Raw genomic sequence first — 19,076 nt, 5'->3', positions numbered from 1 at the left:
GATATTTGATTGTGTGATTGGTTTTCTTTCTGGAAATTAATCTTCGTCTTGTGTACGTTTGATCTACTTAGTACAATGCATGGTGAATACAAAGTTGTAAATAAGTCAGATTACGAATCCAAAGCGCGAAATGAAAACAAATGGCGTCAACAGCGAAATTGAACAAAAACATTTGTGCAAAACTGCATTTGAGAGAGGTAAACTTATACAAACATCTTCAGTTTTCATACAAATATTGTATATCTGACATTAGTGTTAAACTGGCTATTCTGTTTAGCACAAAAATACGATGGAATGCATCACTTTGACCAAAACTGGCGAATGTGAGCTGTACATCAAAGTGTGATTTATTGTTCTGCACAGAAACAATGAAATGTGTTGTATATTTATTTACTTAACCGAACTTTGTTTCGGCGGAGATTTGTATCGCATTACTCATAAAACAGCAGTGATTACTTATTAGTGATGGCTGATCTTCATTTCAACACCAGACGAATCTCAACAGTATGACTAATAATAGTAATGTTAGTCTTGTGTAGTAGGGAGTGGAGTTCTGTTGAATAGGTGTAAATCCTGGGTATAGCTGCCATGATAATATGCTTCTCACTGTGTTTAATTTTGTCATCTCATATGCCAGACACCCATTCCTCATTATCCGGCATAAAGACTTAAGTGTACCTGGAACAATTTGCAATATTAATTTCGAAAATACACCACTTCATAAAACAAAAGGTGGAGAAAGTGCGAAACGCCATAACATCATTCGTTTCAGGGAAACCTCAATATTTTTAAAAAACTCGCACCTGGGACCTAGCCCAAGTTTCCTCTGGCCCTGACGCCATATGTCTGGTGTAAGGCTAGAGCGCACTACTATATGAAAATGTGGAATTCTCTGACACCGTTTGGTGTCGCTAAGATTTTGGTGCAAACACAAATATTTACATATCTCCCTCTTCAGCTTAGTAATCTCTGGCTGTGTTAAAATTACCAGAATGTCAACTAGACGCCGCCATTTTCAACTTTTAGTGTTTTCTCCTGTTACCTGATGATCTCTGTAGAAAAAGCCAATGTCAAGTGAGTAATTTGTCTAAAACTAAACTGAAGGTTGCGGAAATGAGTGAATATCTAACTTCTCCAAGAGGTAAGCTAACAACAATTGCTGAAACGTACAGTTCCTATAGGACATTCGACCACATCACTACTAAATCTGTGTCAATATCCTCTGTACTTGACAGCAATTGTTAATCCAAGATTAAGGATTGTGAATGTATCAATCAATTGAAAACGTAAAATGTATTAAACAAGAATGTTGAGTTTCTTTTAATTTCGTTAACAATACTGGTGTCTTTACATAGATTCACTGGAACTATGTTATCTTAGCAACCACGACTGCTGTAGTTACCAACGTCGCAACACATCACAACTTTTATTTTCTATATACGTTATTTCAACGATTTTTGTTTGATGTAAATGTATGCATTGGACAGTGTTTTTATTGCGTTTACGGTGGTATGAATACAATGGGATACAGACATATTCAATATACAGCGCAAGTGCAAAACGAGGGTCTATACAGACGGAATATAACACTGATATGGGACTAAATGGGTGTTTTGGGGTAAATAAATATCTCATTTATCCATATATGTAAGGTAGGTGCTATGTCAAACCAGAGTTATTGTGTTTGCACCAAAATCTTAGCGACACCAAATGGTGTCGGAGAATTCCACGTTTTCATAAAGTAGCGTTCTCTGGCCCTACACCAGACATGGTGTCAGGGCCAGAGGAAACTCGGGCTACTGTGGACCTTTAGCAGTAATCCCATTTTAGTGTCCCAGACCTGTGACATCACAAGTTCAATGCAGTCAACACAACACTATTAGATTTTACCAAAGGATTGTGATATGAACCATGATATATGCAGCCTGGCATGTGATTAAAAACAGTTTTCATCTTTTTATTGTGATATTTATAGACATTTATAAAAGACAATTATATAAGGAGGAATAAAACGTGTTGTATATGGATTTCAGAACACATATGCAGATAGTGGTGTGTCATTTCCCTTGAACTACTTGTCAGTTTTTTGAAACAGTGGGTACAGTTTGTTGAAAATGGGAAAGATGTACAAAATGTTTTCAATGTTCCTTATGTGTTCAAAGCACTATTTAGGGCAGCTCATGATCATATTCTAAAAATGAATCAAGTTGTTTTGGCCTCTCCTGGTCCAACATCCTGCTCGATCCACATGGCAAATCGTGCACTTTGGGGATCAATATCTCTGTAATGGATGGAGCAATTTTCATACCATTTTCGACTTTTTTCTTGGGGAGAAAACAGAATAATTCTAAATGTATATCAATTTTCATTATTTTGGTAATTAAAATCTGAGCAGATGACTTATAATAGTAGATCAAAATACAGAGTATACATTGCAGCCTAAAATGTTAATATCTTTCAAATCATTTTTATTGTGAAATATTTTTAGCTAAATATTAAATATAAAAGAAAAAAACAACTTATGTGATCTGACATGGTCTTTACCATGTAAAGAAATCATTAATGGAAATATATTCATGCACATCCTTCGCAGGATGGACCATGGCACTGCATGCTTACACTATAGGCCTAGTTATCTGAGTTTGATGTCATTCCGATATAAAGGTTAACTATTTTACTCTTTGGACTATTACCAAATGTCAATCTGGAAAATATTTATTGATGCTGTTATGTGTAGGGGAGATTTGAACATTATAATACAGAGATTGGAGATTATGATATAGATTGACAACACATAAATAGCAATATCTCGGATTATTTTTTTGGCTGTTTGATCACTGTAATCTTAGTCCATGTCCCTATCTACATTCAGGTACACTTTTAACTTTTTAAAGATCCATAGACAGCTTTAGGGATGTCTTTTAAGTGTTTCACCTATATTTTTTTAGATATAGAAAATTTTGGAAAGTTGTGACCTTAAAAGTTAACACTTGTAATTGAAATAAATACTTATTCTACATTAACATTTTATGGACTAGTAGCTATATAAGTCAAAAGGTAGTTTTTCTGTTGTTAAAAAAATCGTAACAATATATATTTGTTGCTATAAACAATTGGAAATGTATATTGAATAACAAAAATTAATTATTTGATATTAGTAAGCTCTCAGGAGTGAAGGTGAATTGTGCAAACAAATCAAAGGCACTAAAAAGTTGAATAAATGGGATCAATTTAATAAAATTGTGTTATTTTCATTAAATTTTCTAAAATAAGTAACATTTCAATATACTATAGGCTGCATTTCAGTGGTCAAAAACATGGCATTATGGAGGAAGGTTAATGCTTAAATAACATTTTTTTTTGCTTGGGCAAAAATGAAGCATTCATGCAGTGAAGAAACTGATAACTTTACAGATCAGTGAACAAAAATGAAAGTAAGTTTCAAAATTTTCACTGGTCCAAGTTTACAATTCTTTTATATTTTCCTTGATACAATAAATGAAAACCATTTTCTATCACAGTATATGAATTCTGCAATGATATGGGTTTTATGTCTGTGAAGCTTCACAGATGACTGGATTTACCTATACTTGTGTTTCTTCACATTTCAGACATTTGGCGCTTTTCAAAGACATCGAAGATCATTCCATCAACGAATATTCTCTCGAATACCAGCAAGACTCTGTTACCGTTTGAAATCACTTGTTTCACAAGACATATTGGAGGAAGGGTAAGCACCTAAGTGTGATTCTCTGGCCAAGAACTTTGCATGGACTTTTATCAGGCAACCTAAAGGACAATTCACCAGTTAATGCAACTGCTTTTTGATAGACAAAGTTTTGAGTTCAAAGATTAATAATATTTCAGTCAATTATTTTGTCTTTGTTTCAGCATTATCTTCTTAAGCCATTTTGTAGTCCTATTTGTATGGCTGTAACTTTTAATCCACTTTCTGCAGGGTGTCCTGTAGACCCTTGAGAGTATGTTTATGAAATTTCACATTTATGTTTCCCTTACTTGGTACCTCGATTCATCAGATGTAACATTTTAGGATTACATGTTTGTTTCAGCCATGTGTTCCTTGGGTTCACTAAGTGTGGGCGGTTTGTGGTGTCCTACTCCTGTCAGATGATGTCCGATGAACACCTCGGCTTTCCGTCCTACAACTATGCATTGCAGTGGTGGAAGTTCATACCTGACTCTCCACTTATAAAGGTCAGTAGTAATAAAAACTATGGTACAAACTTGATCCTGTCAATGAAAGATATCAGCTTATATATGATTGTTGAATTTGGAAAATGAAAATATTTATATACCCATTTAATTTTCAGCTCAAATGGCACAGAATGCCAGTGTGCTTATGGTATGGGGCTGCATTCATTATCTGTCTGTAAATTTTGAATAGCTTCTTCTAAGTAACTAAGAACCATGGCACTGATATTTGAAAACATTGTGTTTTTGATTGATAAAAAGCTTGAAGAATCTTCTTTTAAGTTCTTGAAGACACAGGGTCATGGTATCTGGTCAATAAGTATACATCAGAGTGAATGCTATTTAGTTTAAAAGATAGAAAACTGTTGAAAATAATTGTACCAATCCTACTTTCATATATATGTTCTGTACCAACTCATTAAATTGTAAATACTATTTATATATCTAACTAAGCCAATAGGCTTTCTATTGATGTTGGATCGATGAGATACTGATGTCAGAACACTACCTTCAAATACCTAACTGTTCTGTAGGAGAAATTAACAAAAACATTTGAAGCATACTCTTTTCCTTAAAGAAGAATAATCAATTATTTACTTGTACTTTTCACTAGTGATTTTTTTTGTAGAATCTCTAACTAACTAATGTGGTTATATTTCAGGCTAGCGAAGTGAAATTATTTGGTGAAGAGGATGTGACTCAGGATCTATTTATATCTTTCTGTGAATGGCCCCAGGATCACTCTAAAGTGCTAGTGTTTGGTCACAGGTAAGGCTCTTCTTTTTCTTCAATGAATACTTGAAGCCAATGTGCAGTGCACTTCTGTTAGGTCACGTTGGGTTTGACCTCAAGGTCAAAGAAAATATAAGTGGGAATTGTTCATTGATTTCTTGTCTGAGCCTAAATGTCAAAGGTCAATTGAGTGAAAAAAAATCAATGCCTATTAAAGGAGGGAGAAGGGGAGACATGTTTTTATACACAAAAACAATCTCTTGTTTGAAATATTGTATTTACCAATTATTTAAGGGCAGCTCTTGGTGAAAGTATTGAATTTTCTTGATAAGAGTTAAACATTTGTATAGAACATCAAATCAGATATCTGCTGCAAAATATTACCTTTGACAAATAAGTGATGTATAAATAAACAATTTTTGTGATTGATGGTTCCAGTTTGCCAGGACAAGACCCGGACAGTTGCTGTCAGTGTTACTTTACCATCACATCTTTCCCAGCCACAGCCACATGTCTAGTCTGCCAACAACTCCGTACAGGGGGTCAGTAAATGTCTACATTTTCATATCAGATTGTCCACTTCATCAAGGAAAAACATCTTTTTATGGCAATATTAAACAATATTTTTCTGAAAAAGAGGATAAAATAATTATGTCTGAGAAGTATTAACAGTCCTTAGTCTGATACCTACAGGTGTGAACAAGATATTAAATGATTTAAACTTTTTTTTTAATTTCCAGAAAGGTAAAACAAAAAGCTTGAAACTACTAATCAGGTTGTCTGTCCGTCTGTCTGCTCGTCCATTTTTAGCTCACCTGGCCCGAAGGGCCGGTGAGCTTATGCCATGGTGCAGCTTCCGGCGTCCGGCGTCCGGCGTCCGTCAACTTTTTCTTTAAATTGCTACTAGTCCTAAAGTATTGAATGGATTTTCACAAAATTTGGTCAGGAACATCCTTGGGGGAAGGGGAACACAGTTTGTATACATTTTTACTCTGAACCCCTAGGGGCCTGAGGGGCGGGGCCAAATAGGGGAAATAGGGTTATTCCTTTAAATCGCTACTAGTCATAAAGTTATGAATGAATTTGAACCAAATTTGGTCAGGAACATCCTTGGGGGAAGGGGAACAGAGTTTGTATACATTTTTACTCTGAACCCCTAGGGGCCTGAGGGGCGGGGCCAAATAGGGGAAATAGGGTTAATCCTTTAAATCGCTACTAGTCATAAAGTTATGAATGAATTTGAACCAAATTTGGTCAGGAACATCCTTGGGGGAAGGGGAACAGAGTTTGTATACATTTTTACTCTGAACCCCTAGGGGCCTGAGGGGCGGGGCCAAATAGGGGAAATAGGGTTAATCCTTTAAATCGCTACTAGTCATAAAGTTATGAATGAATTTGAACCAAATTTGGTCAGGAACATCCTTGGCAGAAGGGGAACAGAGTTTATATGAATTTTTACTCTGAACCCCCAGGGGCCTGAGGGGCGGGGCCAAATAGGGGAAATAGGGTTAATCCTTTAAATCGCTACTAGTCATAAAGTTATGAATGAATTTGAACCAAATTTGGTCAGGAATATCCTTGGCAGAAGGGGAACAGAGTTTGTATACATTTTTACTCTGAACCCCCAGGGGCCTGAGGGGCGGGGCCAAATAGGGGAAATAGGGTTAATCCTTTAAATCGCTACTAGTCATAAAGTTATGAATGAATTTGAACCAAATTTGGTCAGGAACATCCTTGGCAGAAGGGGAACAGAGTTTGTATAAATTTTTACTCTGAACCCCAGGGGCCTGAGGGGCGGGGCCAAATAGGGGAAATAGGGTTACTCATTTAAATCGCTACTAGTCATAAAGTTATTAATGAATTTGAACCAGATTTGGTCAGGAACATCCTTGGCAGAAGGGGAACAGAGTTTGTAATAAATTTTACTCTGAACCCCCAGGGGCCTGAGGGGCGGGGCCAAATAGGGGAAATAGGGTTACTCCTTTAAATCGCTACTAGTCATAAAGTTATGAATGAATTTGAACCAAATTTGGTCAGGAACATCCTTGGCAGAAGGGAACAGAGTTTGTATAAATTTTTACTCTGAACCCGCAGGGGCCTGAGGGGCGGGGCCAAATAGGGGAAATAGAGTTATTCCTTTAAATCGTTACTAGTCATAAAGTTATTAATGAATTTGAACCAAATTTGGTCAGTAACATCCTTGGCAGAAAGGAAACAGAGTTTGTATAAATTTTTACTTTGAACCCCCAGGGGCCTGAGGGGCAGGGCCAAATAGGGGAAATAGGGTTAATCCTTTAAATCGTTACTAGTCATAAAGTTATGAATGAATTTGAACCAAATTTGGTCAGGAACATCCTTGGCAGAAAGGGAACAGAGTTTGTATAAATTTTTACTCTGAACCCGCAGGGACCTGAGGGGCGGGGCCAAATAGGGGAAATAGAGTTATTCCTTTAAATCGTTACTAGTCATAAAGTTATGAATGAATTTGAACCAAATTTGGTCAGTAACATCCTTGGCAGAAAGGAAACAGAGTTTGTATAAATTTTTACTTTGAACCCCCAGGGGCCTGAGGGGCAGGGCCAAATAGGGGAAATAGGGTTAATCCTTTAAATCATTACTAGTCATAAAGTTATTAATGAATTTGAACCAGATTTGGTCAGGAACATCCTTGGAGGAAGAGGAACAGAGTTTGTTTAAATCTTTATTCTCAACCCCCAGGGGCCTGAGGGGCGGGGGGAAATAGGGTCACTCCTTTAAATCGCTACTACTCCTGAAGTATTGAATAGCTTTTCACCAAATTTGGTCAGGAACATCCTTGAGGGGAGGGGGAACAGAGTTTATATGAATTTTTACTCTGTACCCCTAGGGGCCTAAGGGGCGGGGCCAAGTAGGGGAAATAGAGATTAGTCTTTTAATTGCTACTAGTCATAAAGTTTTAAATGGACTTAAACCAAATATGGTCAGGAATATTCATTGGAGAAGGGGAACCGAGTTGGTATAATGTTTTACTCTGAATCTCCAGGGGACTGAGGAGTGGGGTCTGATAGGGAAAATAGGGGTTAATCCTTTAAATCGCTATTAATTATTAAGTTACGAATGGATTTTAACTAAATTTGGTCAGGAACATCCAGAGAGGAAGGGGGGGAAAGAGTTTGTATAAATATTGAGGGGCCTGAGGGGCTGGGCCAAATAGGGAAATAGGGGTTACTTCTTTAAATTGTTATTTTCATAAAGTTATGAATGGATTTGAACCAAATTTGGTCTGGAATATCCTTACGGGAAGGGGGAAAGGGAGTTTATATAAATATTGACTCTGACCCCCAAGGGGCCTGAAGGGAGGGGCCAAATAGGGGAAATAGAGATTTGAGTTTTAAATGGATTTGAACCCAATTTGGTCAGAAACATCCCTGGTGATGGGGGAACAGATTTTGCATAAATGGTTACTGTGACCATCAATCCCATAACTATGTAAAGTATCGCTGGGCATTAAGGGATAAACACAATTTTTATGTAAAAATAGGCCAAAGGGTTTTCCCCACCCTAAGGGACTTAGTTTCTTTAAACACCATTATTGTGTAAAAATAATCCATATGGTCTTTCAGAGAGTACATTTTTGTATATGTATTGACAAATTGAACATGTACATTATTTTGACATTTGGTCAAATCCAACCAGGTGAGCGATACAGGCCCCATGGGCCTCTTGTTTCTTTTGCACAATATAGGAAATAAATGTATTTTGCATGGTGATTTCCCATTCAACTTAGTTCTGCTTGGTAATTTTTCAGGCCAATCTGAATCAAAATGGCTGATATTTAGCTATCTGGGATTTGAACATTAAACATTTTAAATTGTTTTGCTCTTAACTGGTAAACATTTTGTTATGACATTATGAAGTAGGTCTAAATGCAAGAAGAAGTCAACTGATTGAAGGTCAAGGTTATCAGATCAAAGGTCACGGTCATATTTTGTATCTATTAACTGCTTAACATTTCAAACAAGGTATCAGCTGACAAAAGCTCAAGGTCATTGGGTCAAAGTTCAAGGTCAGGTTTAAATCTACTAACTGATTAACGTTTTGTTGTGACATTATGAAGCAAAGATTCATGGAATCAAACAAGGTGTCAAGTGACCAAATCTGTAGTCCATTCAGTCCAAATATAAGATATTGAAAACATTTTATTCTGCAAATTGTATGTTGATGGGAACATTAGATTTTACTTTAACAAGAAGGAAAGTCCAGTGTACATTTGAATATAATTGGGAGAGAAGATTTGTTCTGAAAACTTCACTATAAGTTGACATTTTTCCAGATAAAATGTAATGTATTTATTCTGAAATAAGTAAAATTTTTCCAGTGAGAAAATAAAGGTGAGATACTGGTTCTTGTTTCTTAAATCAGCCACACTATTCCAGAGGGTTTAGTAGCAGATGAATCTCCAATGGAAAAAACTTTGACATTAAGAGGATTTGAGTGTTAATTTGTATGCTGCTTAATGTTAGCTTGAATCAGTCTTCAAGAAGATTTTTTTTTAGCTCACTTTTCCAAAGAATGATGATAGAGTAGCATCACCAATTAATGTTGACATTAGTGAGACATTAGCAAAAGTTGTTAAGGAACATAAAACTAATATTTCAATGTCAATGTAACACTTGTTTTTACATTTACCCTAAAGGGTCAGATACATAGCAGGCCCTTTCTGACTTGTCAGTGTTCTAGTTATATCTTCTTACATTCCAGGGAAGAAAGAAGCAACCTTACCCAAAAGGTGTCTTCAACATGGATATTCTGTCCACACTAAGTTTGAACTGACACCTCCATTTCCACCTTTTGCACCAAGAACTCAACTTAAAATTAACGGTGTAGCAGTGGTAAATACTGGTGACTCAATCATTGCATTACATGTAGCTATAGGAAACAGCACCGAGCTGGCAGCAAATGAAGTTCTGTGTCTAAAGAAAACCACCGAGGGAGACTCCAAGGGAAGCAACTCAGCAACAGAACGACCTGTGTTGTTGAGATCAGAAAGTACTTTGTCTGAAGTGTGTTGTGAATGTGGGTTTAAAATTCAGGATTCTGAAAATTGGGAGCAGAATGATGATAGTCAGAAAGAAAATGTCAAAAAACATGTTTTGAAGGAGTATTTTAAACAACGATCTCCAAAACCTAGTCCAGGTCATTCAGACATCCAGGGACGTTCTCCAAAGCCAAGCTCTGCTACTGATTGGTACAGTGAACATCAGGGAAAATCTCCAAGGTCAAGTTGTGGAGAATGGAATAATGAGTTCCATGGTTGGTCACCCAAATCTGGAGACAAGCATGTCGACTGCCATGAAATGGAACGGAAAAATGGAGGTATTTGTGATGCCAACTCACCAGACTGTTTTGACTTCTCCTGTGAGTCACCATCTATAGGACCAAGTCGACGGGACCGTAGCATCAGCCGGACCACTTACCAACAACAACAGAGTGTTGATTATAAGAATGTCATGTCGCCTAAAATGGACAATGCAGCAAACAATACATCAGATATCAAGAATGTTATGTCCCCCAAGTCTGATAATTCTAGCATCAATAACTGTACTCCTCGTACCAGTCCTCGGGCCAATGTTGTGGAAGGCAAGGGCCTGTCAGTTCTGACTGATGGATGCTGCCCTGCCTGTGGGGCCCCCACAGTGCTGGGGGTCACTCATGGGGGTCGATCAGGGGGGCCAGGAAACACAACTCCCTCTATTGGAAACCGTATAGGACTGAGTGGCAGTAACACGAACCTAACTGGCACACCTCAAAATAACAAAATAATACTCTCAGGAACATGTAACTCTAGTGGGACTCCCCTGGTGGGGTCACAAAGGTCGTTCTGGTCACCTTCCATCAGCAGTGGTACCTCACGCAGCACAGACAGTATCTACCTACAGACTAATGAATCAAAAACTGTGTCGTACATGGTGCGTACGTTCACACAGATGGACATACCAGGGGACCAAGACAGGACTGTTCCTACTGACGGTGGGTATTCAGAGGGTTAATACTCTGCTGATCTGGACTTTACACAAACAATGCATTTATGTACTGCATAGGTAAAATTTCTTTATACCGGGGTAGATGGAATGTAGTAAATTAAATGTACAAGATGAATTCCCTTATTTTTTCAACCACCTGACATTCAGAATAGGTTATAGGCTAGCTATATTAAGATAATGTAATTGATGTAGTCATTGTGAAAAACCTTGCTGACTTTTTGTGTTGGAGGGTCCACATCATTTCACAGTACATTATATTGAGAAGGTGAGGTCTCCCTGGCCGTATTTGTTATATTGAAATATTTTGATTATATCCCGTCATTTTAAGGTGTATATTTATTATGTTATAGACGACCTTGACCTCGCTTACCGTAGTGTCTTGCCCATTGAAGTAGTGACCGGAGATAACCACCCGATGTGTCCAGCCCTTCCTCTTGACCATTGTCAGGTATGTGAGGACTACTGTGGTCTATGCCACTGCCAAATCTGAAAAGCAATGCACATAGTGGTCTAAGCTTTATGGGGAATAAAATCTTTCTTTGTTATTTGTTTTTTTGATAACCACGATTATAAATGTCTTTTAGAATGGCTGTCAGTGTTCTCTGGAATTAAGTTATATCGTCTGTATAAAAGGGATACTAATTTATCTTGTGTCATGACTCATGGAAATATTGCTGTATGCTGTAGGAGGGCCTGCGGATCACGCAGATGACATTTGATGTAGAGCACTACTTGGAAGAGATCATCGGTCACACTGCCAGCTGGGGACATCGATATGTGGCCTTCACCAACTACGACCTCCAGATACTTGATGTGAGGTTATCCTTCTGTAGTTAGTTTAACATTTGTAGCTAAGGTATCAGTTAGTCATAAGTACAAAAAGTCCTTAGTTGTGTATTTAAAGGTTTTTTTAAGGAATGGAAGATTAAAATTGACAGCAGCATGGATTTTGAAAGTTAAAGAAATATTATTATGCTATTTAAATCGGTTACACCAAGAAAGCCCAGAGAGTACCTGTTGAAAATTCAATTTCACATGTAGCTCCCCCTTGGTTCAATGCTTTTCATATTAAACTTGGAATGGATGAAACAAAAACCAGATGGTTGTCATTAATTAATTACTGTCTTGGATCTATTCAGACAAGTTTTTGGGATTGAAGTTTGTATACTTAACAATCTGTGTACTATTGGTGTTTGTGAACACCACCAGTGACCAATCTGTGATATTGGTGTTTGTTAACACCAGTGACCAATCTGTGTGTTATTGTTGTTTGTTAACACCATTGACCAGTCTGTGTGTTATTGTTGTTTGTAAACACCACTGATCTGCGTGATATTGGTGTTTGTTAACACCACCATTGACCAGTCTGTGTGTTATTGTTGTTTGTAAACACCACTGATCTTTGTGATATTGTTGTTTGTTAGCAGCATTGACCAGTCTGTGTGTTATTGTTGTTTGTAAACACCACTGATCAGCATGATATAGGTGTTTGTTAACACCACCATTGACCAGTCTGTGTGTTATTGTTGTTTGTAAACACCACTGATCTGTGTGATATTGTTGTTTGTTAACACCATTGACCAGTCTGTGTTATTGTTGTTTGTAAACACCACTGATCTGCGTGATATTGGTGTTTGTTAACACCACCATTGACCAGTCTGTGTGTTATTGTTGTTTGTAAACACCACTGATCTGCGTGATATTGTTGTTTGTTAGCAGCATTGACCAGTCTGTGTGTTATTGTTGTTTGTAAACACCACTGATCAGCATGATATAGGTGTTTGTTAACACCACCATTGACCAGTCTGTGTGTTATTGTTGTTTGTAAACACCACTGATCTGTGTGATATTGTTGTTTGTTAACACCATTGACCAGTCTGTGTGTTATTGTTGTTTGTAAACACCACTGATCTGCGTGATATTGGTGTTTGTTAACACCACCATTGACCAGTCTGTGTGTTATTGTTGTTTGTAAACACCACTGATCTGCGTGATATTGGTGTTTGTTAACACCACCAATGACCAGTCTGTGTGTTATTGGTGTTTGTAAACACCACTGATCTGTGTGATATTGTTGTTTGTTAACACCATTGACCAGTCTGTGTGTTATTGTTGTTTGTAAACACCACTGATCTGCGTAATATTGGTGTTTGTTAACACCATTGACCAATCTGTGTTATTGTTGTTTGTAAACACCACTGATCTGTGATATTGGTGTTTGTTAACAACACCAGTGACCAATCTGTGTGATATTGGTGTTTGTTAACACCATTGACCTGTCTGTGTGTTATTGTTGTTTGTAAACACCACTGATCTGCATGATATTGGTGTTTATTAACACCACCATTGACCAGTCTGTGTGTTATTGGTGTTTGTAAACACCACTGATCTGTGTGATATTGTTGTTTGTTAACACCATTGACCAGTCTGTGTGTTATTGTTGTTTGTAAACACCACTGATCTGCATGATATTGGTGTTTGTTAGCACCACCATTGACCAGTCTGTGTGTTATTGGTGTTTGTTAACACCAGTGACCAATCTGTGTTATTGTTGTTTGTAAACACCACTGATCTGTGATATTGGTGTTTGTTAACACCACCAGTGACCAATCTGTGTTATTGGTGTTTGTAAACACCACCAGTGACCAATCTGTGTGGTATTGGTGTTTGTTAACACCACCAGTGACCAATCTGTGTGATATTGGTGTTTGTTAACACCACCAGTGACCAATCTGTGATATTGGTGTTTGTTAACACCACCAGTGACCAATCTGTGTGATATTGGTGTTTGTTAACACCACCAGTGACCAATCTGTGTGATATTGGTGTTTGTTAACACCACCAGTGACCAATCTGTGTGTTATTGTTGTTTGTAAACACCACTGATCTGTGTGATATGGGTGTTTGTTAACACCACCAATGACCAATCTGTGTGATATTGGTGTTTGTTAACACCACCAGTGACCAATCTGTGTGTTATTGGTGTTTGTAAACACCACCAGTGACCAATCTGTGTGGTATTGGTGTTTGTTAACACCAGTGACCAATCTGTGTGATATTGTGTATTATTGGTGTTAATACAGGTGTGTCCAGACACCAATGCTGTGATTGGCAAAGTGTTTGTGCTCATACATGCCAGGGAGGAGTCGGACAACCCAAAAAGGAAAAGGAGGCAAGTCCATTAGTATTTTCAACACCAGCTTTGTATGTCAGTGTGTTTATCTGTTATAAATAAACAAACTTTGATTGAAAATACTACTCTGGACTAGTTCAAAAAGTAATTTTCAGAAAATTTCCTGTAATGACAATTTCTAGAACTGGTGCATTTGTCTGGACAAGAGCTTGAGTAACAAAAACAGTGTAATGGTTATGATAATGTTTACTATACCACTTTCATGTAGATTTCATGTTTTAACAGTCTGAATTGATGCATACCAGGTATGTTATCCTCGATACTCCAGGGTTATGATCGCATACCACCTATTTACAAGTGTATGTGATAACTCCTGGAGTATCGAGGATGCAGGTATGTAACTTTATTTGAAAACTTATACTTCAGGTTCTCTATATTTTTTTCTACCACCTTGAAATGAGCATCATTTTTTCCATACATCAATCCATTGTGCATGATTTAACTTTGTATTAAATTAATACTGTGTAATGTAACATTTTCCCTCTCTTGTTGTGACAGGCAAGCTGTAAAGTTATACCAGACAAGCTTCTGCTTCAGCTGGAGTTTAGTCACAGGTACAATTTTTGTTAATCTGTGGGAGTTTAGACTTTAGTCACGGGTACAATCTGTGTTAGTCTGTGGGAGGTTGGAGTAGGACGGATGGTCTGTGGGAGGTCGGAGCAGGGCAGATAGTCTGTGCGAGGTTGGAGTAGGACAGATAGTCTGTGGGGTGTCGGAGTAGGACAGATGGTCTGTGGGAGGTCGGAGTAGGACAGATGGTCTGTGGGAGGTCGGAGTAGGACAGATGGTCTGTGGGAGGTCGGAGTAGGACAGATGGTCTGTGGGAGGTCGGAGTAGGACAGATGGTCTGTGGGAGGTTGGAGTAGGACAGATGGTCTGTGGGAGGTTGGAGTAGGACAGATGGTCTGTGGGAGGTCGGAGTAGGACAGATGGTCTGTGGGGGGTCGGAGTAGGACAGATAGTCTGGGAGGTCGGAGTAGGACAGATGGTCTGTGGGAGGTCGGAGTAGGACAGATAGTCTTTGGGAGGTCGGAGTAGGATAGATGAACTATTTTGTCCCCATTTTGGGTTTCATTGATTAATAGATAGATGTTTAAAACAAAATTCCTAAAAAAAAAACGTAATTTACAACATTAGTATTGCAGGGAGGAGAAACAAATAATGCTCCTATCACATAGTGAGGGGCAAGTGAACAAAAAAAAAGAAAGAAAAAAACCCAAAAAAACCATGATATTATGTGCAATCATGCAAATAAAATTCAAGTTAAGGAGCCCTGTTTTGGAGGTTGAGTGCAAATCCAGAACTTGGTACAGAGTCTTAACATCCACTACATCAAAATTAGTGTATTATGTTTGAAATCACTGGATAAACATAGAAAAACCTAATGAACCAATCCATTAGTTACAGAAATTTTGTTTGCATTGAAATTTTTTCATTTATGTATTTAATTGATACGGTAAAGACTGTCATTCTCCTGAGGATGTTGGACTTTATAGTTCTAGATGTCAGTATATAGTATATGACATTTTTGTACATTTCTGGAACCCTGATAAGATACCAGCTGCTTCCTACTGATTGCTTAGGAGATTTTTTTAAGACTTGCTCATCCTGTAGTATGGATGTCTAGTAAACCAGGGGTCTCGGATTCAATACTAGTACAATACATTTAGTGGAGACGATGAAAACCCTCTTCATCTTCTATTCTGAGATATTGGTGAGCTGTAAATATTACTAGGTATCTGGGTGTCTATTTTGTATTGCTGCCTTTCACATCAGATTGTAATTCTGTATTTATAATGTATTACTAAACACAAATTGTGCATTTGCCACTCTTGACAATGCCAGGATAAGTATAAATGATGGTGAACAACATTAGTGGAATGCTTGGTGTAGGTAAGAATATTAGATTGTATACTAGAATAGAATTGGGTTGGTTGGTGGCACAGAGGAAACACAGTCACATTTCACCTAGGTGGCCGGGATTTGATTCCCCAATTGGACATGAAAATGTACAGGTGTCACCTGCCCGACCACGCAAGATTTCTCAAGATACTCTGGTTTCCTCCCACACTATGACACCATACATGCTTCAATCTGGGCAAACAAGCAAGTTTAATATGACTTGTTTTGTAATTGTAAAATGAACAAGAGGCCCATGGTCCTTAACGGTCACCAGAGTTTTGATATATTTTAACATATTTGGCCCGTGACCTTGAATGAAGGTCAAGGTCATCCCTTTGAACAAACTTGTTAGCCCTTCATCCCAGGAGGCTACAGACCTAATATCAGGTCTCTTGGCCTGTTGGTAATTGAGAAGAAGTTGAAAATGTAAATTGTTTATGTTGCACGCCGGATGTCGCCGAACAAAAGGTGATCACAATATAGGTCAACTGAGACTTTCTCAGGTGACCTAATAAAGCTTAAGTTTTAAATTACTGGAATAGGTTTATACAGAATGTATAATTACTTTTTCCATTTTCAGGAGGATTTGACACACTTAGTGCTGACTGTCTAACTGAAGTTGATGAATTAAACATTAGAAGGTAACTTTAAGTCTTAGAGTTTGCTTATCAGACTTGGTGTCATTGGAACCATGGTTCCTTCGTTTGGCTTCTTGTAAACTTGTAATCAACATTTTTCTTTATTATGACTAGTATTTTAGTCAATACTTCTTTCTTTCGTACAATTTACCTTTTTTTCTTTTGTACAATTTATCTTGCAAAAGCATCCTTGTATGACTTATATACATATATATCAAAATGTTACTTCCTGTTTGTTTTACTATCTGTGTTTATAGTGAAAATTTGTTGTTTTCAGACAAGAATGGAAGCCAGGTCATAAAGAGTGCTCTTCACTCCGACGCCAGCTATTCATTCCACAGTCCTCTCAGCGACATGTTAATGTCTTATCCAACGAATCTGTGTTCAAAGGTGAATGATTCTTATATATGATTATCCCCTCACTATGAACTTTCCCCACACAACAAAGTCAGGGAGGGGATATAGTGTTTCATTTGATCAAAATTCATACAATGTTAAAATATGAGAATGCCTCAAACAAGTATATGTTTCAGGGTGCCAAGCTTAAAATCAAGGCCACTGTTATCACTTATAGAATTTTTGGTTGGTCACCCTCCATCGACTTCTTTTTAAACAGATTTCAATCATACTTCATATACATGTATTGGTCAAATATGAGAATAACTCAATTTTGAATATAACTCAATTTTGTACACAAAATATTATTAGATAAAGATATCTCAAGTTAGAGCTGTTACTAAGTTAATCATTACTTTATCTTCTCAGGTAAATCTCTTTCTATGATCATCTCGCCCCATCTTCATGTCGCAATAGTGATGTAAAAGGACCAAGTGTTCAGGAGCACAACACCAGACTCATTAAACATTTGTGAAGGAGCAGTTATCTCTACGAAGGGATCATTCTTTAATTATATCATTGTCTTTTAGATGTAGTTAGTGTGAAAATGTGACAATTATTTTATTATGCAATTCTACATCTGGTCAGAATGTATTGAGTTTGTGTTTAAGGATATAAATGTTGGTGTGACCAAAGGTAATATTTATCAGCATTTTTGGAGTATACGTTGTCAAAGTTAAGGGGAGCAACCTCAGGGTGGTAAGATGTACTGTGGTACGACCAAGCTGTGAACAGTTAACATGCAAGTGGTAAATCCTGGCTTTAATGCCAATCTCTGATATTTGAGGTACACCCAATTAGAGTTCAGTTTGAAAGTGAATCTGTCCTTGACTGCAGAACTTAAGTGAATTTGTAGATGTGTTCAAATAAAACATGAAAGTAGTGCAGAAAATGTGGAAACATTTTTGTGTAATTCTATGTGTGGGTTTAATTTTAATAGATGATTAGTTGTGTACACTATCTTATTAAATTAAACTAAATACTGTAGAAAGTATTAAAAGAATATACCAAAATATTTGCAAAGATAATCAGTGACAAATGAATACATTTTGTATCTTAAAAATATTCAGTTTAATTCATGTTTGCAGCTTGATGCTTTTATAATTCTGTCATTTTATATATTAAGACATAGAACATCTTTTACATCATTTAAGTTCTTAGTTTTATACATAGTCACTAGTGTAAAAGATGGACATTGCAGATCTCCCAGTTTGGGGTTTTACTACAAGTAGAGGATCAAATGTTGTATAAAATGTGCGTATACTGTAAACAATGGATTTGATGATAGTAAATTTAATTCTACGAAGAAACATGTTGTTTTCTTTTTCTTTATAGATTTGCATTACCTATCATGTGATACATCTAGATGGTTCACAAATTTTCTGTCAGCTGATAAAACAATGCACAAATATTTAATATGATCCTTCATCAAAACTACAAGTGTCCATACAAAATTATTTTCACACTACAGTATCACCATTTTCACTACAACACTTAAAATGTAATTTATAAAATTGATTATTAATAATGAATACAAATTGAGCCTACTTCTACAAGAGAGGTTATAAAGTTGATTGATGAAAAAGTGCTGCCTTTGAGTTTTCCACAAGAAAAGAAGAGTAGAGCTATCCACTGTCAAATTTCATATTACAAGTGGCACATGTAGATCAATCAGATGTCATGAACAGCGATCTAACTCTGGAACAACAGTCATGTCATTCAAGTTAATGGCTTGACAGAGCCTCTCAAAGTATCGAAATCCCATATCTGGAACTGCACTCAACTGCTTCAGCACATCTTCTGGTCTGCAGAATGAAAGGAAGGAGAACTTTTTAAGATAATACCAATATATTTTCGTACCAGCTTTCTGGGAGGAAAATCCTAGTTCATAGTGTACGATAATCGATAGTGTTAGCTCAAGCCTCATTGATGTTTTGATACTATAATTATTACTAGGAGTTATCACGGGTCACACGAGTT

General features: G+C 37.1%; 2 protein-coding genes across 3 annotated transcripts in view; one reads left to right on the top strand and one right to left on the bottom strand.

The window, feature by feature from the left end:
* Window positions 1-69: 69 nt before the first annotated feature.
* LOC117324139 lies at window positions 70-18,406 on the top strand. 2 transcript variants are annotated; one of them, XM_033879809.1, is made up of 13 exons: window positions 70-197; window positions 3,612-3,730; window positions 4,071-4,215; window positions 4,874-4,980; window positions 5,383-5,486; window positions 9,685-10,953; window positions 11,318-11,415; window positions 11,655-11,780; window positions 14,051-14,139; window positions 14,659-14,714; window positions 16,643-16,703; window positions 16,978-17,090; window positions 17,466-18,406. In XM_033879809.1, the coding sequence occupies exons 1-13, from the start codon at window positions 141-143 to the stop codon at window positions 17,519-17,521; spliced, it is 2,400 nt and encodes a 799-aa protein (XP_033735700.1). In that variant the 5' UTR covers window positions 70-140; the 3' UTR covers window positions 17,522-18,406. The 2 variants fall into 2 exon arrangements, with proteins under 2 accessions (XP_033735700.1, XP_033735701.1); XM_033879810.1 differs by lacking the exon at window positions 70-197 and adding an exon at window positions 3,400-3,434.
* Window positions 18,144-19,076, bottom strand: part of LOC117324137 — a 30,545-nt gene continuing 29,612 nt past the window's right edge. The window contains exon 23 of the mRNA XM_033879807.1: window positions 18,144-18,901. Within this exon, the coding sequence (XP_033735698.1) occupies window positions 18,775-18,901 (127 nt within the window). The 3' untranslated portion in view covers window positions 18,144-18,774. The remainder of the gene's footprint in view (window positions 18,902-19,076) is intronic.

The sequence above is a fragment of the Pecten maximus genome, chromosome 3, assembly GCF_902652985.1.
Source record: "Pecten maximus chromosome 3, xPecMax1.1, whole genome shotgun sequence".
Taxonomy (NCBI): Eukaryota; Metazoa; Mollusca; class Bivalvia; order Pectinida; family Pectinidae; genus Pecten; species Pecten maximus.
The sequence above is the reverse complement of the archived record's forward strand: the minus strand, read 5'-3'. Positions and strand labels throughout refer to the sequence as shown.

What these genes read in the sequence shown, in the direction of transcription:
- LOC117324139 (XM_033879809.1), top strand. Translation starts at nt 141, where the DNA reads ATGGCGTCAACAGCGAAATTGAACAAAAACATTTGTGCAAAACTGCAT. An exon ending in CAAAACTGCATTTGAGAGAG is followed by an intron (nt 198 to 3,611) that starts GTAAACTTATAC and finishes TTCACATTTCAG; the next exon opens with ACATTTGGCGCTTTTCAAAG. An exon ending in CAGGACTGTTCCTACTGACG is followed by an intron (nt 10,954 to 11,317) that starts GTGGGTATTCAG and finishes ATTATGTTATAG; the next exon opens with ACGACCTTGACCTCGCTTAC.